This window comes from Buteo buteo, chromosome 5 (genome assembly GCF_964188355.1).
Source record: "Buteo buteo chromosome 5, bButBut1.hap1.1, whole genome shotgun sequence".
Lineage (NCBI taxonomy): Eukaryota > Metazoa > Chordata > Aves > Accipitriformes > Accipitridae > Buteo > Buteo buteo.
Genome location: NC_134175.1, coordinates 16,983,366 through 17,010,440, shown reverse-complemented (window position 1 = coordinate 17,010,440; position 27,075 = coordinate 16,983,366). Strand labels below are relative to the sequence as shown.

General features: G+C 37.8%; 1 protein-coding gene across 2 annotated transcripts in view; it reads right to left on the bottom strand.

Annotated features, from left to right (window-relative positions):
* The window catches only part of ZNF804A (zinc finger protein 804A), a 166,399-nt gene that overhangs the window by 44,930 nt on the left and 94,394 nt on the right, over window positions 1-27,075 (bottom strand). The window contains exon 1 of one of the 2 annotated variants that reach the window (XM_075027951.1): window positions 743-886. The exons of the other annotated variant lie outside the window; for it this stretch is intronic. Coding sequence (XP_074884052.1) covers window positions 743-757 — 15 coding nt within the window. The 5' untranslated portion in view covers window positions 758-886. Of the gene's footprint in view, window positions 1-742; window positions 887-27,075 lie in introns of those variants that run through there. 2 annotated transcript variants of the gene reach the window in all.

Genomic DNA, 27,075 nt, shown 5'->3' with positions numbered 1-27,075 from the left:
AAAAAAATTTAAAGCATTTTTTCTGTCCCAATAACAAAACAAACAAACAAACAAACAAACAGCAAAATTGTATTTTGAACATTGTCAAAAAACTCGAGCTAATACTCTTGATTTGGCAAAACTATTCTATGTATTAGCTGCAGTTATATGAAAGAATCTGCCTAAAAATATGCTGTTACCAAAAAAAGAAAAAAAAAAAAACAAGGGAAAAATCAGCCATAGCCTAAGAGCACAATTCTCTACAGTCAATTAACTGCGATATCCGTGGACACAATTAACAAGGGATTCCTTAGTTTCTGGAATATTTACTAGGTATTATAAAGACAGTGCGAAGAAGCAGATTTCACTGACTAAAATGTACAATTTACCAGCATCTCCTCTGCTATCAATCTTGGTATTACTTAGTACATATAATTTCTTTTAGTATCTTTGCATATCACTTTTTTCTCATGTAAGCAGTCTATACATCATCCACTGATACACTTGAAGGAAGACATAAAAAATAGAATAAATGAATAATATTAATGCAGTCTAGTACCAAATCTAATTATATATAAGGTTCTTGTCCTTATCAAGGCAGTCAGACCAAAGCAAAAGACAATTAGATACACTGATCGAATTACTCATTGATCTTAACAAATTCATTTCCAAGCAGTGTATAGTGAGTTTCAGCTTCATACCAAGGAGACTAGCTGGGAAAATAAATACCAAGAATACTGGCAGATCTTTTTGATTACCTTACCTGAAACTTTCCCATTAGCTGTGAGATGTGACAGAGACCTAAAACTCACAAGGCCACGAACATCAGATGTTATTTCCTTGATTTCTTGATCCCTTCTGACAGTCTCCTTTCAGGCAAAGGAGTTTCCACCAGCAATGACCCCACTGTTTCACTGCGCTGGATGACGATGGGCCAAAGGAAGAAGTGGTACCCTGAAGACCCCTACATTAATTGAACATCAGAGGCTGAAAAAAACCCACCCTACCTTTATTTTCTCTTCACGATTACCTGCAGACAACCAGTTCCAACCAAAACACTTATTATGTACAAGAGAGCTAATCAGTATTCTGTTATGTGCGTACTTGAAAATGGTATTGAAGGTATGCAAATTATTATAAAGCTGGTTTCTCAGCTTCCTAATGAACACACAGACAGTATTTCAGATAAACACCCTAGCATTAGGATAAATAACATAGTGAAATTAGAAGGAAATAGCAAAATTTATTGCAATTAGTGCTGTTTGCTTCCTAATGCCATCCTCATTTTTTTGAAACCCCAAATTTGTTAACCATACACCTACTGATGCAAACAGCTGTATTCTGCACCCCCTGCACTAAATGGAGATGGACGCGAACAGGGACAGAGCTGGACTCAGTGGAGAGCAAAGCCATGCAGCAGAACAGGGTACTGCAATGTAAAGATTGAATTAACTTGAAAAGAAGCTTATGATGAGACAGCAATCCGTTATCAGATTAGTCTGTGTCATTAACTTACTTAAAGCACTTACACTGTATAATTACTTTAACTGGGACTCACAAAATCACTTGATTGAGTTTTTTTGCCATTAAAACTAACTGTTGTGCATAGGTCTATAGAACTATTTATTTATTCTAGTGCTTTAAAACCTACTTCCAGGCAGAGCATGCACTTACAAGGTGAGAGCGCTGGCCACAAATCTTTGCTTGGATACTAGCATTATGAAGGAGCTCTTCGTCAGTGCTTATGAGAAAGCACAGGTCTAGTTACAACGGAGAAAAAAAAATTACCTACCCCATCTCTACCACTAATCTTCCATCTGTACAAGGCAGAACTGAAGAAGGTTTTGCTGTAGAAAAGAAAGAAGGTTTAACTCTAGATAGCATCTTCTTCACTGAATGTTCATCACTGTTTAATAACAAGCAAGGGAAGGAGCCTGGTATTAATCTCCTTTACTCTTCTATGTTAACTAGTCCAGTCACAGACTTTAATTATAGCAGAATTTTGATTTTAAAACATCCTAGGGTTGATTTTTGGCATTTAATTTCCTTATAGCAGGCATGTAGACATCTAAAGATTTTCATAGCTACTTAATGCAATTTCATTGACAGGTAAGTGTCTAGTGTAATTAGACTCTTCGGGAAAAACAAGTTTTTCTATTTGATCCTTCCAGAGACACACTAAGCTAAATGAAGGGCCTTTTAACCCTGCAGAACTTGCAGCTCTGGAGATGGACTGAAAACCCCTCCTAAGCACGAAAACTGAGCAGTGGAACAAATGTCAGTGTTCATGCCAGGCAGCCCTCAACCCAAGGGGTATGACCACATCTTTTGTAAGGTGTGTCAGTACCCGAGAAAGGGCAAAGGACAGGGCGAATCGTTTATTTATTTCACGTCAGGTTAACTGACTGCCAGTTGACCAGCTACTACTAATGTGTATTAAAAGGTTGCTCTTGAGCTCTTCAAGCTTTAATTTATTGAAGTTAGTTTTTGGTCTAGGAAAAGTTGCCACTAGTAGGCCGGGGCATCAGGGAAACAGAAAATTGGACCCCATCTTATTAAATATATTTCATTTTGAGCATGTGATTGATCTATGGGACAACTTACACATGAAAATCTACATACCTGTATTTTCAGGATGAGAGTTCTTGGTGATTATCAAGTTCAGTTTTCCTAGCTTCGGCTGCTGTGCTTGAGTGTAATAATTTTCTTCTGCAAGATTTTTATCATGATCCTCTACGGTGATTTTTTTTTTGCTAAGTAATCAAAGCACTATTTTTCCTGTATTTTCTCTTTTCTACTTATGTTTTTAAGATTATTTTTTTTTTGAAGGAAAGCAAAAAGGTACATAATAATCTTTGAATTGAAATAAAGATGTGTCTCTCCCATCCCTCTCAAGAACACAACTTCTCCATGGCTGGTTAAAATTGCAATCTGTTCTACTCTCAAACAAATCTGAAACTTTGTTACTTAAATATAAATGTCTCAAACCCTGAGCATTGTATTTGCCCTGCTGAGGAAGTTTCAAACCCTATTTTAAATTCAGCATGTGAACCGAGTTTTCACAGCCAATGTGTTAGGAGCAGGGTGCTGCTGAACAGCGTGTGGTACCTATGGAAGTAAGTGCTCCTGGAAATCCCCCCAGCAGGCTCAGGGATTTTTCTTTATAGACCCTTTCACTGATTCCATTTTACTATGGCTTTCCAGATCATTAAACCTTTTCATGCAAATTTACTACCTTCTTATAGCCTCAGGGACCCATCATGACTAGTCTTACGTGCTTTGAAGTTATGTGCCACAAGCACTTAAATACCCAGCCATTAAAAAGAGACCTTAGAACTGGGTCAGGTCTGAAACACGCCTAGGCAGGTTTGTGTGTCTGCCCAGCAAATCCTGGATGCAGACAGGAAACAATTCCAGCTGCAAACCAGAAGGATAGTCTATTCTGATATATACCTGATGGTCTGTATCAGCTTATCCCACTGGAAAGAAGTATCTCCTACACAGACATTTGACTGTTAAATGGAACACATCTTGTAAGGCTGGACTGATGTACTTGTAATTTTAGCTAAAAAAAAACACCACCACAACAACAAACCCCCAAACCCACTAGGAATTACTCCCCTGAGCTCCTTCAGTTGTTTAATTATGAATATGTATGAGGTTAAGATTTGCATTATGATGCAATATGATGCAGTAAATAATTATTTTCCTAAAATTAATCCTCAGTGTTACCACAGTCAGAACAAGACTTCATCTGAAGACAAAAAAGTGGGGAAGGGTATTGGGGGGGGGGGGGGGGGACGGGACCAAAAAAAAAAAGAAGCGTAATTTTATTTCGCATCTTTAAATAATGCAAATAAATATTTTTACTCAGAAGCCCGGAGAAAAAGTTTGTCCTAATGGGAAACGGAATGAAGTTTAAATTTACCATAGAGAAAACTCCTTGAAAATACCCTTCTAAAAATTTCTTCTAATTTTGGATTGATGCAAAATAGTCTTCACAAGCAGTAATCAAGCGTGATGAAGATGCTCAGTCTAAGTGAAAAGACAGTAATGCTACCTAGACAAAGAGAAACAAGACTGTAAGAACAGTGCTTTGCCAACACACAAACAGGTTTTGAAGATCCTGTTCTTTAATTTCTGAGATTGTTTTGTAAGCTGCAGAAGTACGAGACGAGCCCTGCAGGAGCCCTGATTTACCTTGGCGGATCTACACTAGCTAAATTAGGAGTGACCTTATTGCAGTCTTAAACCCAAATACAGCATCTTTGAGATGAGATGGGCCAGGTCTTTGTTCTCTCTGAAAAGATAACAGAAAATGTAAATGTTGCAAACTTCCGAATGACCCTAGGTTAAAATGGGGGGGGGGGGGCGGGGCAGGATAAAGAAAGAAGATTGGAGTAATTGAAGCAAAAATCTATATACTAAGCACAGGAACCAATGACCCATGGCAAATACCTTTTTTCCAATGACTTTTAATGAGTTTTTCTTACTTTTTTATTTGTGTGAGAAACAAATGGCAAACAGAGCATTTATCATTGCTATGTCCCTCACATATACAAAAAGTTATTTGAATAGATGCAACTCATGAGAATAGCTACTTTATATGAATGGTAATACATAAGTTTTGAAGACTTTAGGCCATACAGCTGGATAGTTGATAGTCAATAATTTCAATAAAATTGAAAGACAGCAGAAGCTTAATAAAAATAGCACTTAAGGCTCCTAAGTGCATAAAAGCCAGATTTTAACTCCACCTCCTGGCCAACGGGGAGAAGGAAAGATTTTGGTTGATTTGGTACTTTTCACTCTTGTGTTGGAAAACGGGGGAGAAAACAAAGGACTGTGGTACAGCCACATGGGGAGAAAACAAAGGACTGTGGTACAGCCATGTGTCAAGAGACATTGTTGGGCAAATGCTTCTGAAGTTGAGAGTGTCAGATATAGAAAAGGCACGAGAGAGCATTTTTACCAATCTCTTTGCTGTCTACCTACCCAGGCAAGTGTTCAATAACAGCCGGCCCTACAATGAAGACAGCCAAACTCAAATGTCTTACATCCAGTATCTGTACATGAGCTGATGAAAAGTACCTAAAAATGACTGGCCATTACCACCAATGACATTTCCAAGGAGGCTCTTACAACAGCACCGGCACTGCAGCCGTGCTCTGTACTGCTTTGCTGCCAGCAGTGCTGTACAAGCGGCACCTTTCGCTGTGAGATGAACACGCAAAGAGGAAGCATTTACCCAGCATTGCCCATAATCATTAACTGTGTTTAAAGAGATACAGAGAAAATGAGCCATGTCCACAAAATAGTCAAAGCTTTCTCAAAAATATCACACTGAAACCCACACATTTGCATAAACAATACATTTAGACTGATCCTTAGTCATACTATTCCATTTTTCTCCATTTTCTGTCCTGTTTTCTGCATAGCAAGTTGTCAAAAACCCCTGAAGTTGAGCAAAAATGCAGAGAATGACATGTTGTCATGCTGTTAGGTAAAGAAATGAATTTTTAAATACATTTTCAATATACACTCACAAAAGCTCAGGACCAGACTGGAGACCAAGATCTGACTGAAGTTCAAGGGACTATTTCTGCTAATCTGTCACACACTGCAGCATTCAGACCAATGATAAGAGAGGGAGACGCTTAACCACAAACCCTGTGTGAGCAGTGCTAATACACTTGTCTTGACTTTTCTTAGTAACAGGGACATTGCAGAAACCAGTTTGAAACTCCGGAACAAAAGGTGTTCCATGTACCTTACTAACCTTCCTGCTCTTGCATTAGAGCAGTGCCTGTAGGTTCCCGTTGCGTTAGGGACTCTGAACAGAATATAAAAGACAGTTTTAGAGTCCCGAGAAGTTGATGTGGTACCTTATAGGTACCTCCTCCTCAATAGCAAGGCTTCTCCTCTGTGCCTAGCTACTCCTCCTCAGTGCCAGCACGCTTGTTTGCAGGAACATGCATTTATTTAGACCAGCAAGCTGATTTAGGTTAAAAATACTTCTTCAGGGGAAAAAAGTATGTGTAATTAAAACCTGAATCAGTTCACATATCCAGTTAAGCAGTGTTCAGCCCCATCACCACCATGCCAGAATAAACAACAGGATGGTTGCATGAGATATGGAACAATTGAGAGCACTGGCCAAGACTGATCCAACTCTATTACAGGGGGAACCAAAGCTAATAGCAAAAGTGTAAGGTCCAAAAGAAATGAGTGCAACAACCAAAACTAAAAACAAAGCCTCCTAATGTTGTATGTGCCTGATAAACGTGCGCTTTGAGGTTTCCAGAAAACTACAAAGAAGTTGCTTTACAGTTGTGAACTGCTCACCAGTTATGGAAGAAGCAGGACCTTGAGGCTCAAGAATCTTCTGATACCACTAGAAAAAAAAGATTGGAAGAGAGAAATAATGGCACAACACGCTAGATAGAAACGTATATTGAGGAGATGCCAGCATTAGTCGTGAGCTGAAGGCATTCGGTAAAAGAAACCGATTTCTTGCACACGAGTGCTGATTTTTTTTTCAAAGGCTTCATATTCTTGGATTATTCAATTCTTTTTAGCCCTAAGCCATCCCTGCCCAGCCAAAAGTTTTCCCTTTTTAGTTGAAAGGAAATCCAGCTGCCTTGAAGAAAACAAACAGCAGACAAATGCCCCATGCCACAGAAACTGCTGGATGCACAACAGGTTATTCCAGCAGGAATCGTTGGTGGAACGTATATAAAATTAGCATTTCTGAACCCACTAATCATTTTGTTAAAAAGCAACAGTATCTGCAATATTGCTGATATAGGACTCAGATGAACAGGATTCCAGATTAGCTACAGTAAACCAACAAAATTTAATATTGATATAATATGGCTACTTACAAAGAAACTAAACCTGACATTCTGGATACAGAGCTTAGCAAGGCCTACTTAAAAAACTGATCCTTAAGTAGCAGTGGGCAGACAAAAAGATTATATATTCCCAAACCTTAAAGATCTTTGGATCTTGGACTTCATTTTCAACAAAACAGAGCTCAGCCAGCAACTGCAGCAGTGGTCTGATTTCCTCTGGACTTGAGTTTGCAGTGTGGATCCTACAACATTTCTGAATAATATCCTCACACTGTGGTCCACTTTCCTCTTCCATTAGAGCCTCCATCATTGTAAAACACATAAACCCTTGAGATCTTTGCTTCTCTGTTAATTTAGACTGAAACGGATTTTCCATTTCATGTATACATGTAGATTAACATGAACACATACAGAGCGTGACAGCATAAACCTGACTTTGGAAATCAGATTTAAGATATGCTACCTAAAGCGTAACCAAAATGGATTTGGGAAACTATCAGGCTAGGTTCAATTTTACAAAGAAATGACCCATAAAAACCAGTGAAATTAGGTTAAAAGAGTGTTAGAAAAAAATGTCAGCATAGTGGAGAGCCTTAGCCTGAAGTCTAAACTCAAGGCAGTTTTAATCCTGACCTTAAAAGAAAGCAGTGTCAGGACTGCCTTTTCTGCTTTTGGCTTTTCTGCCAAATGCTGGGAACAAAAAAGAGCACAGAAGTGGTGAGAGCTGGAGGTGGTAATGCTGGTACCAGCACACCTAGTGTTCTGCTCCCCTACCAATATTCAGCCCTTCGCTGCCTCTCACAGTGAAGGCATAGACAGCTCTTTTGGATCAATATTCCTGTGGGATTTTGAAGTACATTAATGCAGCACAGGTTTATCACACAGAAAAAACTACATACTAACATCTTGTTTCTTAAATTTGTGCTAATGATTACAAGGTATTTTCCTATTTATTATTATTACATATTTATTATATGTATTCTAGGCATCCAGTGAAAAAATAACTATTTCTGCAACTAAATTCCATTATATGGTAAAATACTTCATGATGATTAAGTTAGACTGAAGTCTTTTAACCAGTCCAGACAAGCAATTTATTTCTTGCAAACAGGGTGGAAGGGTACTCAGCAGAGGATGCTCATGTTGAAGTTTTGTGTCACGAGGCTGCCAGGAGGTGTTAAATGAAGACAAAGCACTTAGGTTTTTCCTTCAATTTCATCCACAACAATGCAGATGAAGCTTTTATATATGACCATTTTTAATGGCTTCATTTTAAGCATTGTTTTATCAAAGGTTTTGGTGTATGCTTTGATCCCTTTGCATGTCATAAATTTCACAAGCCGAAGTTTAAAATTATATGTTTAAATATACCCCTATGTATACACATATATGTGTATAAAAATGAAGTGGATGGTAACTTCATTCATCATCATTAACCTTGCTTTTATAAACAGCTTTTCAAACAGTTTTATCTACAGGAGCACATTAAATCAAGTAATGATTATGTCCCTGAGTACAATAAGACTGCACTGATAGCAAAGGAGCTCAGTCAGCTCTCATAATATGAGTCAGCAATTGTTCTGTGATATCTTTAATTTGTTACAAGCTAAAGCCTCTTAAAAGCGCCCACTGGAATCCAAAAGGTCAGACGGGAAGATGGCAGAAAATCAATACTGACAGCTTCTGTCACCCTCCACAATCTTTATCCCTCTAAGCTAAATTGCTTCTTTCTAATCATTCTAATATTTGGCTGCTTGAGTCCTACTTATGTAACGCTTCAAAAAAAAAAAAAAAAAGAAAAAAGAGGAAGTTGTTACTTTTAGCACTAAAAATCAGAACAAACCTGGTTCTTGGTTGGGGTTTGTGCAGGTACTGTTGTGATCAATGTTGCATTTTCATATAGAGACTGTCCAAAGCCATGACAAAACAACTGACTGCACTGCTGTAACAGCTAGAACACTTTTGAGGTGGGTTAGCCCAAAATTTGAAAGACAAATTAACACCAGTTGGAGGGCCCATTTGATTTTCTTATAGCTCATTATAAAGTACAATTCCTCTATTTACATGCTTATAAGGGTTAATTTCAAAATGCAGTGAAATAAAAATGCCAGAAGGCTTTAGATTAAGCTTTAAAAATAGTTTTCTTACCTACTGTGTTTTTAATTATTAATAAATACCAGCACTAATAATCAATATATGCAACATGGAGGAAAACAGTAATTTTTCAAGAAATGGATTTTAATATGAAGCAAAGAAAAGGTCATTCTAATGTAAAACAGATTAAAAGTAAAATAAACATCCCTTCAACTTTGATATGAGAATTTAAGAGGTGCTGCAGCTGTCAGCAATCTCCTCATATAAAAAAAAAGCCTTAACAAAAATAACAGGAGAGAAATACAGATTTTAGCAGACAGGGAATGACAATTTGTGTCCTTGAAAAGAAACCTGAAAATACATAGAAAAGAATCACTGCTGAGCAGTATCCTGGTTTTATTTAGAGTCTTTCCTTGAGAATGTGAGACACGTCTGTTGACTATATTATCTTTTCTGCATCCTGAATTTGTGAGGGTTTTCAAACATTTTTTCAGGATTGTGCTCCTGTCACCTTAAAATTGTGTTTCATAGCTCAGTAATAGTAAGTGATGAAAGTAGAAAAGTTGTGATGGTGGCCATCGCTTTGGATTTTTAAAATAATTCTGTTTAATGTTTTCAAACCAGCTACTGAAGTATATTGACTTTTGTCTTTATTAAAAGAAAACCTTTTTTTGGCCAACTCGATACAGCCTCTATCTGCATGGAAACATAAGCCTTCAGCAACTGCCGTTAGCAGAAATTAAGATCAAGCCTACAATACCAACATCTCATCCCATATAAAAGACCCCCTCATGCCCATGACCAATGATGCTCCCCAATACTAGCTCCAGCCAACCAACCAACTACAGCTCCTGGCCTCCAGGTCACCCCCAAACCATCTGTCGGCCGAATGCCTTTCCAACAGGAAGGGAAGGTGAGATTCCTAACTGATCTAAAGCACACAAAGCCCTGTAACACAGCACGACATGGATAAGTTATGTATTTTCCCTGGCTGACTTCCTTCAGGAGCTATCAAGTATTTAAAACCATCAACAAGACTCATTAGGAGAATAACCTATATGAGACTGACCAAATCTGACACTTTAAAAGGTTATCGTTGATGGTATATCTACACATACATTCTTTACATCCAGACTATTTCCATTTTGGAAGTATCTTGCCAAAGGAGGTGGATCTAAAATTACTGCTGTGAATTACAGCTCCTGGAAAAGCAGTAAGAAGAAGTAAAAGTTTTCACTTCTTTCTCTTGCCTGCGCCCAAGTATTCGACTTCTGCTTTAAATGGCAATGCAGCCGCTGAACATAGGGCTTTTAATGTTGACCTTGCATGCTTAATTTTAAGGGCAATGAGAATAGAACAATTTAATAGAAATCCATTGACCTTTTAAAAAGCTTTCCTACACCGTTTTCTCTCATAAATTGGTAAAATATTTACTAGCATGAAGCTTTTACTTTTTCCATTAACAAATACTTTTTCCCCTGCCTACTTGATTCTAGTCATAATATTCTTTACAATGTAACTATACGCCACAAAAATAATTATGAAATAAAGTATTTTTAAATTGTATGTAAAAGTAAAAGAGTCACAAAGAGAAGTAGTAGGCAAAATAGTTCAACAGTATGTAAGTGAAAATGCGAATTCTTCTAATGTATATTTAAATGGCTGTTTGCGTAGTCTCAGAGCTCCCTGGCACTAGTATTGCTTGCTTCGGTCTTTATTCTGGACAGCTGAGCACTTCAGAAGGATGAGCAGAGAGGAGGGCAGAGAAGAGCTGACTCCCAACAGACATCATCCCACACCCAAGTAACCAACCCCCAACAGCCCATCCACTATACTTGAGGGCCTAACCATTAATGACATAGTATCTAATCACTTGCAAACAGCTAGGTCACCATTTATGAGAAGATGTCATAATTAGTCACATTAACAGAATTATCAGAAGTTTCTACCAGTGGCAGGAAGCCAAATAAGCCATACTGGGAGAAGTTCCCAGCAGAAAGACAGGACCTGGCTCATTCCCACAGGCCCACAGCTGGTGCCTACGGCAAGCAAATATTGACCTTAAATTCATCTTTTTCTGTACTCTTTTTTTCCTTTTCTTCTGAAATCATGAAACACAAGTTCAAGCATATGTCCCCAACACATTCTCCAATTTTAGGCAGCGGGACCCACACAGTAATGTTCTTGAAGAAAGACTTAAAATAACATTTATTGTCCAACAAAACATGGTGTTTCCTTCCTGAGTTCAAAAGCTTTCTTATATTGAAAAGTTTCTGTTCTGGGTTTTTTTAATGTTGTTTTGTTTTTGTTTTCTACCTCTGGAACATTAAAATAATGTTTCCAAAAATCTCTGATTTTATAACCCAATATGGTTACAATGGTGAAATTTTAGACTTTCAAGTCTTGTTTCTTCTCCAAACGTGATACACATATACACGGTTTTTTATAGATATATATATACACACACCCCTCTGGTTTTTCATTTCAGTCATTCTCAGTTTTCACACACTCAAACAGGTTGAATTTTGGTCAAGAATTTTTGAACAGAGGATCACAGCACATATCTGGTATTTATTAATGCCAGAAGAGACCTTACAACTTTCCTGCAGCCCTCATGTACATTAACGTATAGCATGCTAGCTCTACCATTGCACAGGAGGACCAGAAGGCAAAGCCATCCTATTGTACTTATTTTTTTCCAGTGAAAAGGGAGTAGCTGTTAATCTACTGCTGAATATATTGACTTTACGTGAACAGAAAGGTGACATCAGTATCATCAGTGGGCAAGATCAATGGAAAGGCGAAGAAGTCAAACAATCCCACCTAAATACAAGAGGACCACATTAAAGCCACTGTAAAATCAGATAACACTGATTTGATTGAACAGTACAGAGGGGAAAATGTGATGTGTTGGGCTAACACTTAACTTCATTAACCAATTTATAACCGTGCTTTTCAGTTTTGATTATCAACATAACTGTTTGGAAATACATGCCATCACAAAAAGAGGTGTACAGGATCTCTCCAGCGCTATATAATTAAAAGCAAACATTGATCCCCTGACTGTTGAAGCCAGAACCTCTGTCAAATACAACTTTATTGAACAATAAATTCAATTTCAAATTTGCTTATTATTTTAAGATTAAAGCATGCTGTATTACACACACAGAGCTACATACTCTGAAAGCAAGCAGAAAGTATTCATTACAAAAGCCGTCATGCTTCAGTGACAGCAATTATCATCTCGCACTTGTTAAATGCCATACAAAATGAGACTTGCTTCAGATGGTTTTATTTCAGCCCACCTGACCTGAATCAAATTAATGATGTACTGCAAAAGCTACACTTATATGATAGCCAACACCACCAATTGATTACCATGCGGTCTTTTTATGGGTTTTAGCATGAAAACGTCAGAGTGAATACAAATAACATCTTTAATTTTACCTCTGTTTAAAAAAGAAATCATCCATGCTTGCATTCATCATGGAAAAGCAGTTTTATAGACTTCATTTCACTTGATGTAGCTTAGCATCATTTTAAAGACTCAGTTTCAGACTGGGCTTACTCCAGGTTTATAATGTTGAATTAAATAGACTAACAACAGTGGATTATAACTGATATCTTAGGGATGAGATTTCCTTATTTAAAATGTGTAAATACCAACACCAATAGTACCTAGAAAAATGGTTTGAACCTGGGCATATATGAGAGCACTGACAATAACATTTATTGAGCCTTCCCTATTCATGCCGAAGCAACGGTTCTCAATAGATCCTTTCCATCTGATTTAAAGGCAATGAGAATAGGCTGCAGGCTGCAAAAAGCCTTTTCCAAAACAGAAGGAGAGTCTGAGGATTGTCATGCTCGAGACAACTGTCACTTTTTCTGTCAAGGTTTTAAGAGCTCCAAGCATGCTACAGCTCTCTTAAAAAATGACGAGAGAAAACAACGGATGAATGAAAGGCTGATTAGCTGCTGAAACCCGCGGGCAAAACAGCATTTACCTTCCAACTAATTAAAGCACAAAAACTAGCTGTCTTCCTAGCTGTCTTCACAGGGCTTGTACATCGGTGGCCTCTCAGGCAGCTTTTCTGAAATGCAAACCAACTGAAGGAGGACTCCTGACAATATTTCTGCCCTCACTTCACATATGTTTCTAAAGCCCACTGAAGCTGATTCTTCCTTGCCTTTTATACCCAGGTAATAGGGGATAACTAAGGGCTACTCCCTCAACTGCTACCTATTTCAATTGTTTGGCAGAGCACAGTTTTGTCCATTTTGAATAGCAAAGAAAAGCTTCTCAACAGAAGAGAACAGACTGAGTTAGGGGAATAAAAATGCTGATGAACTACAAATACTGACACCACTTTCATTAACATATTATAATAGATTTGCTCAAGACTGATAAAATCTGTAACACTTCAACAGAAACATAAACACCCCCCCCCCCCAATCTCTGTATCAACAGGATTTGTTGGATTACCAAACTTTTATAATATTTGCATTTCCTTCTCAGCTCTGCATATATGAAATTCTATTCAGGAGTTTATGCAACATTTATATTGGGAAGCAAATTCTTTCTAAATGGCATTGTGTAACCTAAAGAATCAGATCTCTCAGGCAAAGTTTGTTCTTTGAAGGTACATACAGACATTATTCCCATTTTCAAGCACAATTTGTGGCTCACTTCTTCGTCTTCATATGAAGTAAATATCTGGAGCAAAACATGCAATTTCTAAAAGACTGTCCAGCCCTAACACGTAAACAGCATTTTGGCAGTAATACTCCACTGCAACATGGTGCTCACAAAAACAGTAAGCAAGTTAAGACTCTTATGTGAATTTACCTTTCTGAAGGCAACCTTAAGACTCAATACACAGCCCCTTTTGTTGCTTAAGGTGTGATATTACATATTTGGGAAAATAGCTGCAGTTTTGGGAGCTTTAAGATTACATACAAATACAGCACCAGGCTATACTCAGTCAAAAGTAACAGCTGATTTTTGTTTCAGCAGATTTCTCTGTAAGCTCCCACAGGATCATGGAACTCTCTCAATAGTCTATTTTAAAAGATGTGATTGTGTTGAAATGCTGATATTTTTCTGAAGTATTTCTGGAAGGGCATTTTGTGTTTCCATAAAAGTACTGAATGCTTGTATTACTACATCACCAATGTTTCTTTCATAAAACTTGTTATATCAACTCTATTCTAAACCAATAAATTCAGTCAATAAATGGCAGAGCTTTGCAACCCATGCCTCCACAGCTCTCTCTGGTCTGGAAGTTCAGATTAATAATCATCTGGCTGAAAACGTAACTTTTGTCCATTTTTTTCCCCTCTGTTCCCCCGACACCACGTGTGTCTTTTATACCTTAGCTGCAAGGAAACCAGGAGATTTTATATTAGACCACGATACAGCTAGAAATTGGCGCAGCAAACAATTTAGATCTGATCATGCTGATGTCCCACTCCATTTGATGCATTTGACCTCGGTAATAAACGAGCTGACAGGCCACTGTCTTTAACAATGGCATTGCTGAAATAAGGAGGACCTGCCTGCTCCAAAATGTGTCGGGGTCAAGTGGTGTGGAGGAGGCTGATACACATAATCAGCTTTGGGCTATTTGCCTCAGACAGCTACACTCATGCTTCAGAAACTACTGCTCACCTCTGGTCAATTATTCAATATTCGTATTTCTAACCAAAGCTTAAGAGAGACCAAGGAAGCATCCTGAAAGCTAAATCTAAATGAATAATTTACTGTAAGAACACTTTTTGCTCCAAAGCAAGCATGCTTTGAGATGCTTCATGGCTATCAAATTACAGCTAATACACAGTCAAACTTGAAAATGTAAATTTAACTGGCAAAAGGAAATGGAAAATTTGTTATCCCTTTTCTTTTTTGTTTCCCCAACATTTCTAAACAGCACCATCACAAAGAGTAAAGGCAAAGAGAAGTGCAAGAGATCCCACATTCAAATACATCATCCTTGCTGAGAATTAGAACAGCACTGAAAATCAATAGGCCTTTCAAAGTGTAATTAGGTTGCTACAAACGAGACTTAGAAAGGCACTGAGGAACCCAGAGACAGATATTCCTCATGAACCCACCCACCAATGCACCTACCTCATTCTTTTCTGAACTATTGACTCGAAAGTGAATTTGAACTTTTTCTCAATAACCTCTAAATTCATATAACCAAACATGACGTATTAGCAAAGCTACACCTTTTATCGGCACCGTTGCACTGTCTATAGTTTCCTGAACAACTTCCAACCCCCCCAATTCAGCCACACCCTTCTACTCTGCCTTTATTTCACAGAAACAAAAGGGTAACTGCTAGCTTTAACAGTTTATCAAGTCCTAGGTACAAGCTAAACAACTAACATAAACGTAGTTTGAGTCTAATGAAAAAAACATAGCACATCTTCAAAACCTTTAATTTTTTTCTTCCTTCCTTCCAAAGAAGTTCGGCAAAATTGTTCAGTTATTTGCTTCTGTATAATTATAATCCTCACATGATTTTTTTGTATTAGAATGAAGTTTCGCATCAGCTGAGAGATAAAGGGAAAATTTTCTCTCTGACAGCTACTTACAGAAGCTGCGAATCAGCTTTCTTAAATGGATGTCATATGGCAAATGCTAAAACTCATTGTGGGCTGACTATGCAATTTCATAAGAAAAGGCTGCTACTTCAGTCACTTCAACAATGACAATAATTTACATCTATATTGATGTAACAACACAAGGCTAGTAAGGTCCATCCACTGGGATCAGGACTGTACAAATATACAGAAAAGGAGAGTTTGCCTTGAAGAGAGAGATCTAAACAAACCATGGAATTTCCAGTGAAAAAATTACATGAATCTTCAGGTATGTGGTGATGTAATAGAGAAGTAACCAATCAGAATAGTTTCTCAAGAAATAAGAGACACAATCAACTAATATGCAATTTCTAATCACATTTTAAAAATCTCGATAAAGACCTAACACTAGAAGAGGTCTGCTGTACCATGTTATTAGTGTTTTTTTTAGTGACATCTTTTTCAAGAGATCAGAGAACTTCTGAAGCATCTGGAGGTCACCCCCGAAAAAAGGGATTGTTACAGCTGTTCTTACATCACTGCTCAGAACATGGTACAGCTGTTCTTACCTCACCACTCTTACATCAGAGAGTAAAAGGGGAATATTGTATATCAGAAATGCTGGTACTGCTGCCAGCTTCTAGCAGTCATGGTTGCCTCCTGCGTTTAATCAAATGTTTTTTTTAATAGGTTGTGGGTTTGTTGTTTGGATTTTGGGGTTTGTTTTTTAAATGTAAATATCTAAAAAACAATAGCAGTCTGCACCTAACAAAAGCAAACATTAGTTCTGGGCTGATTAGCATCTTATAATCTGTTTTTTATTATGCTCCACAAACACTTTCTAGAGCCAAAATACACATGCAAACTAGCCTTTGTCCTGTGGGGTGTTCTCAAAGGTCACAAATTTGGAATTTGAGTCAAAGCGGTTTCATCCTCAGAAAAAACTCAACCACAGATTCTACCTTTGTCTCTGTAGAAAATTTTCCTTCGTAGAGAATTAAGGAGATTGGAAGCCCTCTCTCTGTCCAATTTAAGTATCTATGCACAGACATAAAAGGTAATTATTATACTAGAATTTTATCATTGCAATATAGGATTTTGGTCAACACAGATTGAGTTTGACAGCTCCTTAATGTGAAGTTAAAATTGCGCACGTGTTTGTCACACACATCAGCAAAGCAAAAAAACCAAACCACCCAGGACTCCTTCAATACATTTGGGTGGGATGGACCACATCCAGTCTTCCAAAAAGCAGTTAAAAGAGGGCTTAAGACATCAGGACTGAAGGCTCCCGCCCCCCACCACCGGATGTGTGTTATTGGATTTTAAGTATGCTTTCCCTCTGGTGCTTTGGATTCTGACACCATATGCAAAGTGTCTTCATGAAGATATTTTTTAAATATCTTCATAAAAATAAGTGAAAGTCAGTCAGTCTGAAAGTGTAAAGAACCTAAATTGTACAGCTAATACTCATCACCATGTCCACTCTGTTTATTTCCACCTAATACTGCTTCCAAAACACACAAAAGCATAGTCCCATTAGAGTTTTTGAGATAAGCTTTCTCATCTAGCCATACGAGATGAACCAGGCCCTGCAGATCTGGCACACACACAGGAAGAAGTAGTAATGCATCCTTTTTCTCTGCTGTATTCAGTTCAGAGCAGCCTGGACAATAAGCCCTGAGTATTTAAAATGCAAAGATATGCCTATGTTTCCCTAAGCATTTGTAAGAGTACAGTCAATGGTAACTGAGGTACAATCAGAATACAGGCTACATGAAAAAAACAAAAACAAAAATAGGTACATATGTCTGGACAAGGACACATCTGTCACTGAACTGACTAGAAACTTAAGGCTTGAATACTGTTGCTTTGTTAGGAAGAATTAGGGAAGAATAAAAACCAATTTCATTTAGTAGGCAAATATATCAGCCTGGTGTTGGGGTTTGGGGGTGGGTGAGTGGTGGTGTGCCAAGTATCTTATTTACCTTGAGTAAGAACATGATTTTTCTGAATACAAGCATTTGCTTGAATTAATTATGGCAGCATATCACAGTAGGGAGAGTACCCAGAACAATTTCTTTGGATGAGTGGCTATATTAATAATTTCTATCCATATGTGTTAACTGGTTTTAAATAGACACACCCAAAATTATATCATAGATTCACAGAAAGTTGAAATTCTTCTATGCAAAAAGGGATGTGTGTTGATACGACAAATTTCCTTGCGGGAAAAGTATAATTAATAATTGCAACAGCTCTACTATAAAGTCTTATGGGAAAAATAAATGCTTTTGGTCAAAAGAATAGTAGCTCAATACAAAAGACATGAAGTACAGAGAGAAGGAAGTAAATATTTCTTACTCTACAGGATACCTAATTTTTAATCTCCTCTCAGACCACCCTACTACCTGGCAAGTCAGGAGAATGAAATAAATAGCCATGATGCTACAGTAGCTAAATACTTCCCTATTGGACAGAACAGTATCTGAATTTCCCAGTCGTTTGTAACTCTAACAACCACCCATTATAGCAGCGCTAATGAACTCAGTATTAGCTTCCATTCTTCCAAACAAACGCTTAACAAATCTACGGATATATCTAGAGCATGCAATGCCAACAACTTCCATGGCCAGATGGAAAGAAGAGATACATACTCCATAGATACTTTCAACCGATGAAAACTACATTCTCTTCAATAAATTATCCTCAGAAGAGGATATGATGCGCAAATTCTTTGACTCAGATCTTTTACCAAAGAGTACACATGTATCTCGATGAATCATATTGTGATATCCAAGAATTGCCAGTCAGAAGGAAAACCACTAGTGAATGCTAACTTCTAGTCACATTTCTCCAGTGCTCTAATCTCCATAAAATTAGATTTGATAAAAAAAGAGATCAAGTTTATTTTTTTCTCATTTTTTTTTATACATAGCTGAATTTGCAATGACCTCTACAGACTGCAGAAGTACACTCAACAAATGGTTTCTGTATTTACAACTTATTTTTCTGCATTTTTCTTATCTGGAAATATTACGGGTAAGCAAGAAAGACCGTCTGTCCTCCAGTTCTTAACCAAAACTGAATCTGAATGGCGAGTATTTAAAAATAACAGAAAATGGGTTATTTTGTATAATGCACCTGGAAAACGTAGTGATTGTGCAAGTCATTTAACAGCCTTCAATGCTCTGGAGAAATATAAGTGCAGTGTCATTAGCTACTATTTGGTGAAGTCACTACACCCCAAAAGAAGAAGGGTGCTATTGGCAGGTTCTGCATCAACAGCCTTATGTTATGCCCTGTGCAGGACAAGAAAAAAAAATATCCCCGTTTTGGAGAAATAGAGACAAACAATGCAAAGAAATAAAGTAACTGCAAGTTTATGGTATTGGAAGAAATTATGTTTTCTCCTCATTCTTCACTCTTTATGGGGACAACACACAATTTGGGGTAAATTTACTCTTCAAAACTAAATGGCTAAGGGTTTGGAGGTTTTTCTTCTCCCGACCCAAATTTATATTTTGGAAATTGCCCCTTCTTTGGCTACATTATGTAGTTACTGTAGTAATGCTTAAGTTACTGTTTTATCCTAGAATCGCATTTCAGCCTTTTCACTGACAAGTCTCTAGTATGATAATCAAGAGTCAAGTTGTTCCTTATACAAATACAAACCTGAAGTAATTTCGGCTGGGTTTCTCCAGCTTTACTCCAATGGGAAATTACATTTTGACACCTGACCTTAAGTATTTTAGACACTGGTTTTGGCTATACCAGTTCATTTTAATCTGATTCCCCAAGAGAAAAGCAGTGTCAATAACATGATCAGAGCTACAAAGTCATGTCAATATGCATTGTGCTGCATTATTGGATGATCTCAATAAAACCATTTATAAACTACATAGACAGGCAAGCAGCTGCATTTCTAACAACACATTCTATATTCAAAGACTAAGGTCTTACTGAACAACATATACTTAATTTACTCCACAGGAAAAAAGGCCTTTTAGGGTACCTTGAAAACACACCGTTCTCTCCACTCCCACCTCCCCTTCATGCCTTTCTTTCGCTCACTGCAAAATATTGAGCAATTAAGCAGGTTGCTATATTTGGTGTGTCTAAACTTCAGAAGTTGATAGCATAATGATTTTAATAACTACTTAAAATGTAACATAGTGACAAGTTGACACTCGAGGTTTGCATCCTGCAATTTGATTTTTCCAGAATTCTTTTGTTATGCCTCAGGAATAGTAATACAATTAGGAATAATTTCTTGATAGCGCTTCTTACTTTTAACTTTTTTTCCCCCCTTCTTTTTTTCCCCATTATAAACATTGCAAATCTGCTAAGTACAGAAGTTGACTCTTCTACAAAGACTCTTGGTATCTGCTTTATCAAAAGGAATGAACTAACATTACTAGAGGCATACAAATCACCAGGTAGTCATACCCTCTGTGAAAATATGACCAGTAATACAGGTTCAGAATAATGGTATTATAATTTTTCAGCGCTATAGTATCAATAAGGATCTCAAAAAGCACTTGCAGAATTATGAGCATCAGAGTCTGTCTCCATTCACAACAGCCAAGACCCACACCTTGGAAGAAAAAGAATTACCATATCCCTTTGCCCTCAGAAGAACATGAAGCAAAATTTTCTTCAGAACTTTAGCTAACGTGAAAGCTGAAGTGCTCAGTAGAACCATATATAGAAACTGCACTCTGACTCACATGTAAGGCAGCCTCATTTCTTGGTCAGAAAAAAGGTAACATCACAGGAAAGATGTGAAATGGTGCTTAGCTGTATGGAATACTTCAGAGAAATACCCATCTCCTATCAGATGCTGTGTATTGCTACAGCCCTCAAATCCATATTTTGTATATTATTTTTAATTTTGATATTTTATACAGTACTTTTTCCAGTTCTTCTGCATTTTGATACCGCCTCATATTTTGAAACCAGCTCTCAAAATTCTGTACGTATACTGAAAATAACTTTAATTGGAAGTGCAGTCTTCAGAGAATTGGTATTTAGCACATTTCTGTCATCTGCAGTGAAGTTTACAGTGTGTTTCACTGCTGCATTTTAGATAAGAATGAATGGATATGATAAATTCCATATTTTAAGAGTGCACGTAAAAACAGGGAATCACTAAACAATATTGCCAACGCAAACTTTATGTATCCATCCTTGACATGTTCCTGACTCTGAATAGTATTTTAAAAGTTCTTAAAGCCCACACCCTTTACCTTGGCTAAATCAAGTCAAAGGAAGTTGAGTACTTTGGAGTCACTGAGCACCATTTAATGAAATGTCTAGTTTTCTATGATTTTATATAATACATTTATGACTAAGAATACTCATCTATTCATCTATTTATCAAGACAGATAAATCTTCATTGAATTTACAATGTCAAATTTCCTCACATACAAGACGCTATAATTTCAAGATTGTATCATAAAAAAATGTAGCAAATTCTGAAGGAATAAAATTATATGCATTGAGAGCATCTTTCCATCACTCTGATTTTCATCATCCTTAATGAACTTAAAAATGGAGCTGAGCAATCCTCAGTGATGTATAAGTAGTACCTTACAGAAAACATTTTAAGATCTTTAACTACACAATACATATCAGTGTTTTTCTGTATCCAAGCTTTAAAAAAAATTACATCTCTGGTAATGCCAGAAGTTTTCTGGAAGATACAGAAAAGAGAGAAAAATTACTTAGAAAGTAATTTTATGCTGTTTTCATGTTCAAATGATGATTAACCAGGGCTCTTTCATATGCAGTGTATAATCTGAGAAATCAGTAAAACTCATATTCATTCAAATTACACTGGACAAAGCACAGTCTCCAAGAAGTAGCATTTGCTAGTTGCATATGATGAAACAGCCCTCCAGTTTAAATTATCTGCTTTCTCACATATTTTTTACATCTTCAAATATTCTTAATGGTATTTCATTGCTGTATTGAAAACAATCAGTCAGGCATTAATTATTGCCCTTAAACTGTGTTGTAATGAACAGCTATGGAAAACACTTAAAAGGTTCTCTGCTTTAAGAAAAAACTTATTATTTTTTAAGACATGGTGGGATTTCAGTTGCCTAAGCCTAGAGATGAGTTGGTACTTTTAATTCTCTAGAGCGTCTATGACATGACAGGACATACAATACACCCACACATTTCTGGAGCAGTAGCTGCTGGCCAGACAAAATATTTGAGAGCACTGAACACATTAGATTTTCTATTTATAGACAGCTAAATCCACCCATGTTTTTAATTTTCACTTTGGAAGTCAGTTAAAAATATTTCTGGCAACCCACAAAGCTCCTCTTGACCTACCAACACTAAAAAATTGGAAGACAACATTTGTCTCAAAAAAAGAACGGTAGCACAATGTCCTGAAACCCTTTGCAACTAGGATTATTCTCTTGTAACAGCCTGCTGAGCCTAAATGAATTTTTCCTGAGACTCTAGTAAAGCCTCTGACTAGAAGATGCCTAGCCTTGCCAGAGGAAAAGGTTTGATACCTCATTTTAAATTTTGCTTGAACAAACTCCCCACTTACCTTTTGCATTAAATATATTAATGCCCATATACAGCAAATATTTGCAGGTGAACCTTCCAGAGATCTTCTGTCTTTTAGTTTGTATATTATTATCTTGGCTTATAAATGCAATAATAATCACCTCCAATAACATATTTTTAACACATGAAGTCTCAAGTATAAGCTCACACCCCACTTTTTTATCTCAGAACTGCAAATCTTGGCAGTTGGATGAATTTAGGCTTTTTGCAGTAGCGTTTGCTTAAAAATGCATACTACTACGTGTTTAAAACAAGAGTTATACAACAATTAGATTGCTCAATAGTTTTGCACTGCAAAGACTTGACTGACTGACACAAACTTCCCTCTCATGCCAATGCCCTATTCCTCAAGGAGAAAGCAGATGTTCATCCCAATTGCATGGAAGAATACCCTTTCCACCTATCCTTCTGCACTCCAGAATGTGAAGGTCAGGTAATATCCACATTACAAATCCCCATTTTTTGTCTCAATGGCAATTTTCAACTACTTCCTATTTGACTGGTTTCAGGCTAAAATTATCAGATCAAACAAAATTTTCTGTTAGCATAAATAATTCAGTTAAACACTTAACATTAATTTCTCTCCTACTGTAGAAGTGCCATAGGGAAGAACTGCAGTGCACTTAAATGCTAAATTCAATCTATATCCATGCACTTCAATGATATCTACTCTATTATCCATGTATTTAGTAAAAGCTAACTGATCTCTCTGTTCCTTAAAATGCTGTCAACCCCACTCCCCCAAATGAATAGTGCAGGTCTCCTATAAAAGTACAGGTTTATATAAAAAAAGCCTGCCTGTATCAGAAAGAATTGAGGCTTTCCATACAAGTCTGAATGGTAGTTCAGTCAAGAGTAGCGTTTTTGTGCTTCGTTAGACAGTGAAGACTAAATAGGAAACAATTATGTAATGTTTTAATCTCAGAAATCACTGAGATTGGACTGTTTGTCTTATAAAAAAGTACAATATATAAAACCTTTCAATTTCAAACACATGAAAAGTAGATGTCAAGGTATTTAAATGTATGGTTCTCCAACTGAAAACCAAAGACCTTTATTTCCATCCTCAACCAGGAACACACTTGTGTATCTACTGATGTTCAAACAACACCCGCAGCTGCAACATAGCCTAACTGTAGGTCTGCTATAGATAACAGATAAAGTAGCCATCCTCTCAAGTAATGCTCAAAAACATTAAGATGGAACAAAAGCAGAAGAGATATATAGTGGAACATTCAACACACACAGTTAAAAGCAGTATTTGGCATTGCAAAGAAGATACAAAGCCTTGCAATCGATGTAAAATGTTACAGGCATCCAGAGTACAAATTAGAGCTCAGAAACGATACAATGGCTGAATTTCATCTAGGTAATCTAGCTGCAGCACTCGGAATTAATTGCAACCTATTCAGACTCACATCATTCTATTTAATAGCAAGAGATTGTGGCTATGGCAGACGTATAGATCAGCATTAGACTGCTAACGTTTGCAAGATCCCTGGGACTGATTCCTGCAAACTGCTGGGCGCCAATCTAGTGAGATCATTCATGGGGGTAACACCCTCTACCCATTTGCAAGATCAGATCCATAGAGGCAAAGAATAGTCTGTGTCTAAAAAGAAATGTAATAACAATGCAATTTAAAATACTCCAGGCTGCAGGTCTAATTATTATTTCAAAAGGTTAAAAAAAGAAATATATTTTGTCTTGCATAGCAGCTAGCATGCAGTTCATCTTCTCACAGCTATGGACGAACACATTCAGCACATCTGGTTGCCACTGTCTATCAAATCAGCAAAAAAAAGTCTCTGTAAGAAAAAGAAATTACCAGAGGAAAGAAATCATTACAAGTAAAAGGTCCACAAATTAATTTGCTTCCATCAATAGAATCATAGAATCATTTAGGTTGGAAAAGACCTTCAAGACCATTGAGTCCAACCATCATCCACGCCCACTAAACCATGCTATGGAGTGCCTTCTCTACGCGCTTTTTAAATACCTCCAGGGATGGTGACTCAACCACTTCCCTCGGCAGCCTATCCCAGTATCTGACAACCCTCTCGGTAAAGGAATTTTTCCTAATATCTAACCTAAATCTCCCTTGCCTCAACTTGAGGCCATTTCCTCTTGTCCTATCTCCAGCCACCTGACAGAAGAGACCAACACCCACCTCACTACAACCCCCCTTCAGGTAGCTGTAGAGAGCGATAAGGTTTCCCCTCAGCCTCCTCTTTTCTAAACTAAAAAGCCCCAGCTCCCTCAGCCGCTCCTCATCAGACTTGTGCTCCAGGCCCCTCACCAACTTGGTTGCCCTCCTCTGAACACGCTCCAGCACCTCAATGTCTTTCTTGTAGTGAGGGGCCCAAAACTGAACACAGGACTCGAGGTGCGGCCTCACCAGTGCCGAGTACAGGGGAACAACCACCTCCCTGCTCCTGCTGGCCACGCTATTTCTGATACAGGCCAGGATGCCGTTGGCCTTCTTGGCCACCTGGGCACACTGCTGGCTCATATTCAGCCGGCTGTCAACCAGCACACCCAGGTCTTTCTCTGCCAGACAGCTTTCCAGCCACTCTTCCCCAAGCCTGTAGCGCTGCATGGGGTTGCTGTGACCGAAGTGCAGGACCCGGCACTTGGCCTTGTTGAACTTCATACGATTGGCCTTGGCCCATCGATCCAGCCTGTCCAGATCTCTCTGTAGAGCCTCCCTACCCTCAAGCAGATCAACCATCCCTCCCAACTTGGTGTCATCCGCAAACTTGCTGAGGGTGCACTCGAACCCCTTGTCCAGATCATTGATAAAGATATTAAACAGAATGGGGCCCAACACCGAGCCCTGGGGAACACCACTTGTGACCCACCGCCAACTGGATTTAACTCCATTCACCACAACCCTCTGGGTTCGTCCATCCAGCCAGTTTTTCTAATCAGTGAAGAGTGCACTTATCCAGGCCACGAGACACCAGTTTCTCAAGGAGTATGCTGTGAGAGACAGTGTCAAAGGCCTTGCTGAAGTCAAGGTAGATAACATCCACAGCCTTTCCCTCATCCACTAGGCGGGTCACCTGGTCATAGAAGGAGATCAGGTTGGTCAAGCAGGACCTGCCTTTCGTGAACCCATGCTGACTAGGCCTGATCCCCTGTTTGCCCTGCACGTGCCACGTGAACGCTCTCAAGACGAAATAAAACCTTGGTTATCTGAGTGCAGCCCAGGGAAATGGCTGTGAGTCATGGAAGCTTGAGCTTCAGCTGCTTGGAGACTACAGAGCTAAAAAAATTTATTTTTTTATATACATATATATATAAAAAATCAACAAGAAGCAAAGGTTGCACCCTTTTCATATGCACTTATTTTCACCTGTGTGTTGACAAGTCTCTAAACTACACCACAACGTACAACTCCAGAGCAGCGTGACAGAAAGCTTTTTGGTTTTACTACCTTAGCACAGACTAATAAGAAGGTAGGAAAACACTATGCGTTGCAACACTTCTTCTTCTGCAGTTACATCTTTAATTTCAAGGATTTAGATTTATGCAGTAATTAAAAAAAGCCATCATCACCAAAGACTGGGCCCTTTCCCCAAGCCTGGATTACTTAAAATATGCAAGGAAGGAAATTGTGTTTGCTTTGCTGTGGAAAGCTGATTAATTTGTTAAGAATTGAGGCCTTAAAACTCAATCTCACAAAGAAACTGTATGGATAAAAAGAGGAGTACTTACACAGTTTCTTAAATACTTTAATTATAATGCTATGCCAAGCAACTAAAGACACTGCATCTAGATGACAATTTCAAATTATGACTCTTTTAAGGTGAGAGTTACATCAAGGGCTTAACTAAACTTTGAAGGAAAATTCCAAGATTTTTATTTAGCCTAGATTACACTGTGTGTAAGCTTCACAGAAAAAAAACAGGGTTTTTTTTGTTATAACAACTTTGCCCTTCTAGCCTGTAACACATTTTCATTAGATGCTTTCTTTTAATAAAGCAACAATATCCCCATAACAAACATGAAGGAGTTGTTCAATGTCCAACTCTTGTCCAACTCTTATATTTCACTGAAACACACCCAGATTTATTGCTGGATCCTAGTGTTACTTACAGACACAAAAAGGTATGCAAATTGAAACTACCAAAACTAGCATATGATTCAGGATAAACATTAAAAAATTGATTTAAGTTCTAAAGGTAGTTTGACAATGACATTTTCTACCTTCACAAAAACTTTCTGTGAGGTAGCACGAGTAGCTGATATTTTAGGAAAAACAAGTGGAAGAAATTTCTTCCACAGATGAGAAATTAAAGACGGCGTTCCCTTCCTCTCACTGGCTACAATACTTGACTTCGCCTACACATAATACTCTGTGTGTGCAGGCACAAATCAAACCTGTTCAGCTCCTAAGCACTACGATAACACGTATAATGGCAAGTGTAGCATCAGCCAAATAAAGTCCGATTGCCAGGAAATGGTAGAGAGAAAATACATCATTTGTCATATGTCACTTCCCTTAAAAGTTTTTAACAGGCTTGCATATAAAGTATGTATTTATATACAGTCATATTTAAACTATTTTACACAAGGCACTTGCAGACAAGATTAACCTAAGCCGACAGCTAGGCTTTATATGTTTAGGCACTCTGTAGGAGGAAAAGACTATTCACAGAACAAATGCAGCCTCTTATTTCATCATATCTTTGAAATGGCAGTTACCTCCCAAGACAAAAGCTTCCTCAGTAAAACAATACTACTGTGGTGGTTTGCTTTATGTATATGAATTTGGGTTAGAGACTGGAGAGTTTCTACTGTAAAAGCTACAGACAGTAGAGTTAGGGAACAGAAAAAAAAATTAACACCACTCAGTTAGATCCTTTTTCTTCCCTTTGTAAAGCAGGAAACTCACAGCAACACCCCCAAAAACTCTCCAGGAAGCCCTTTCTTGCCTCCAGCTGTGTGAGAGTAGAGGGAAAA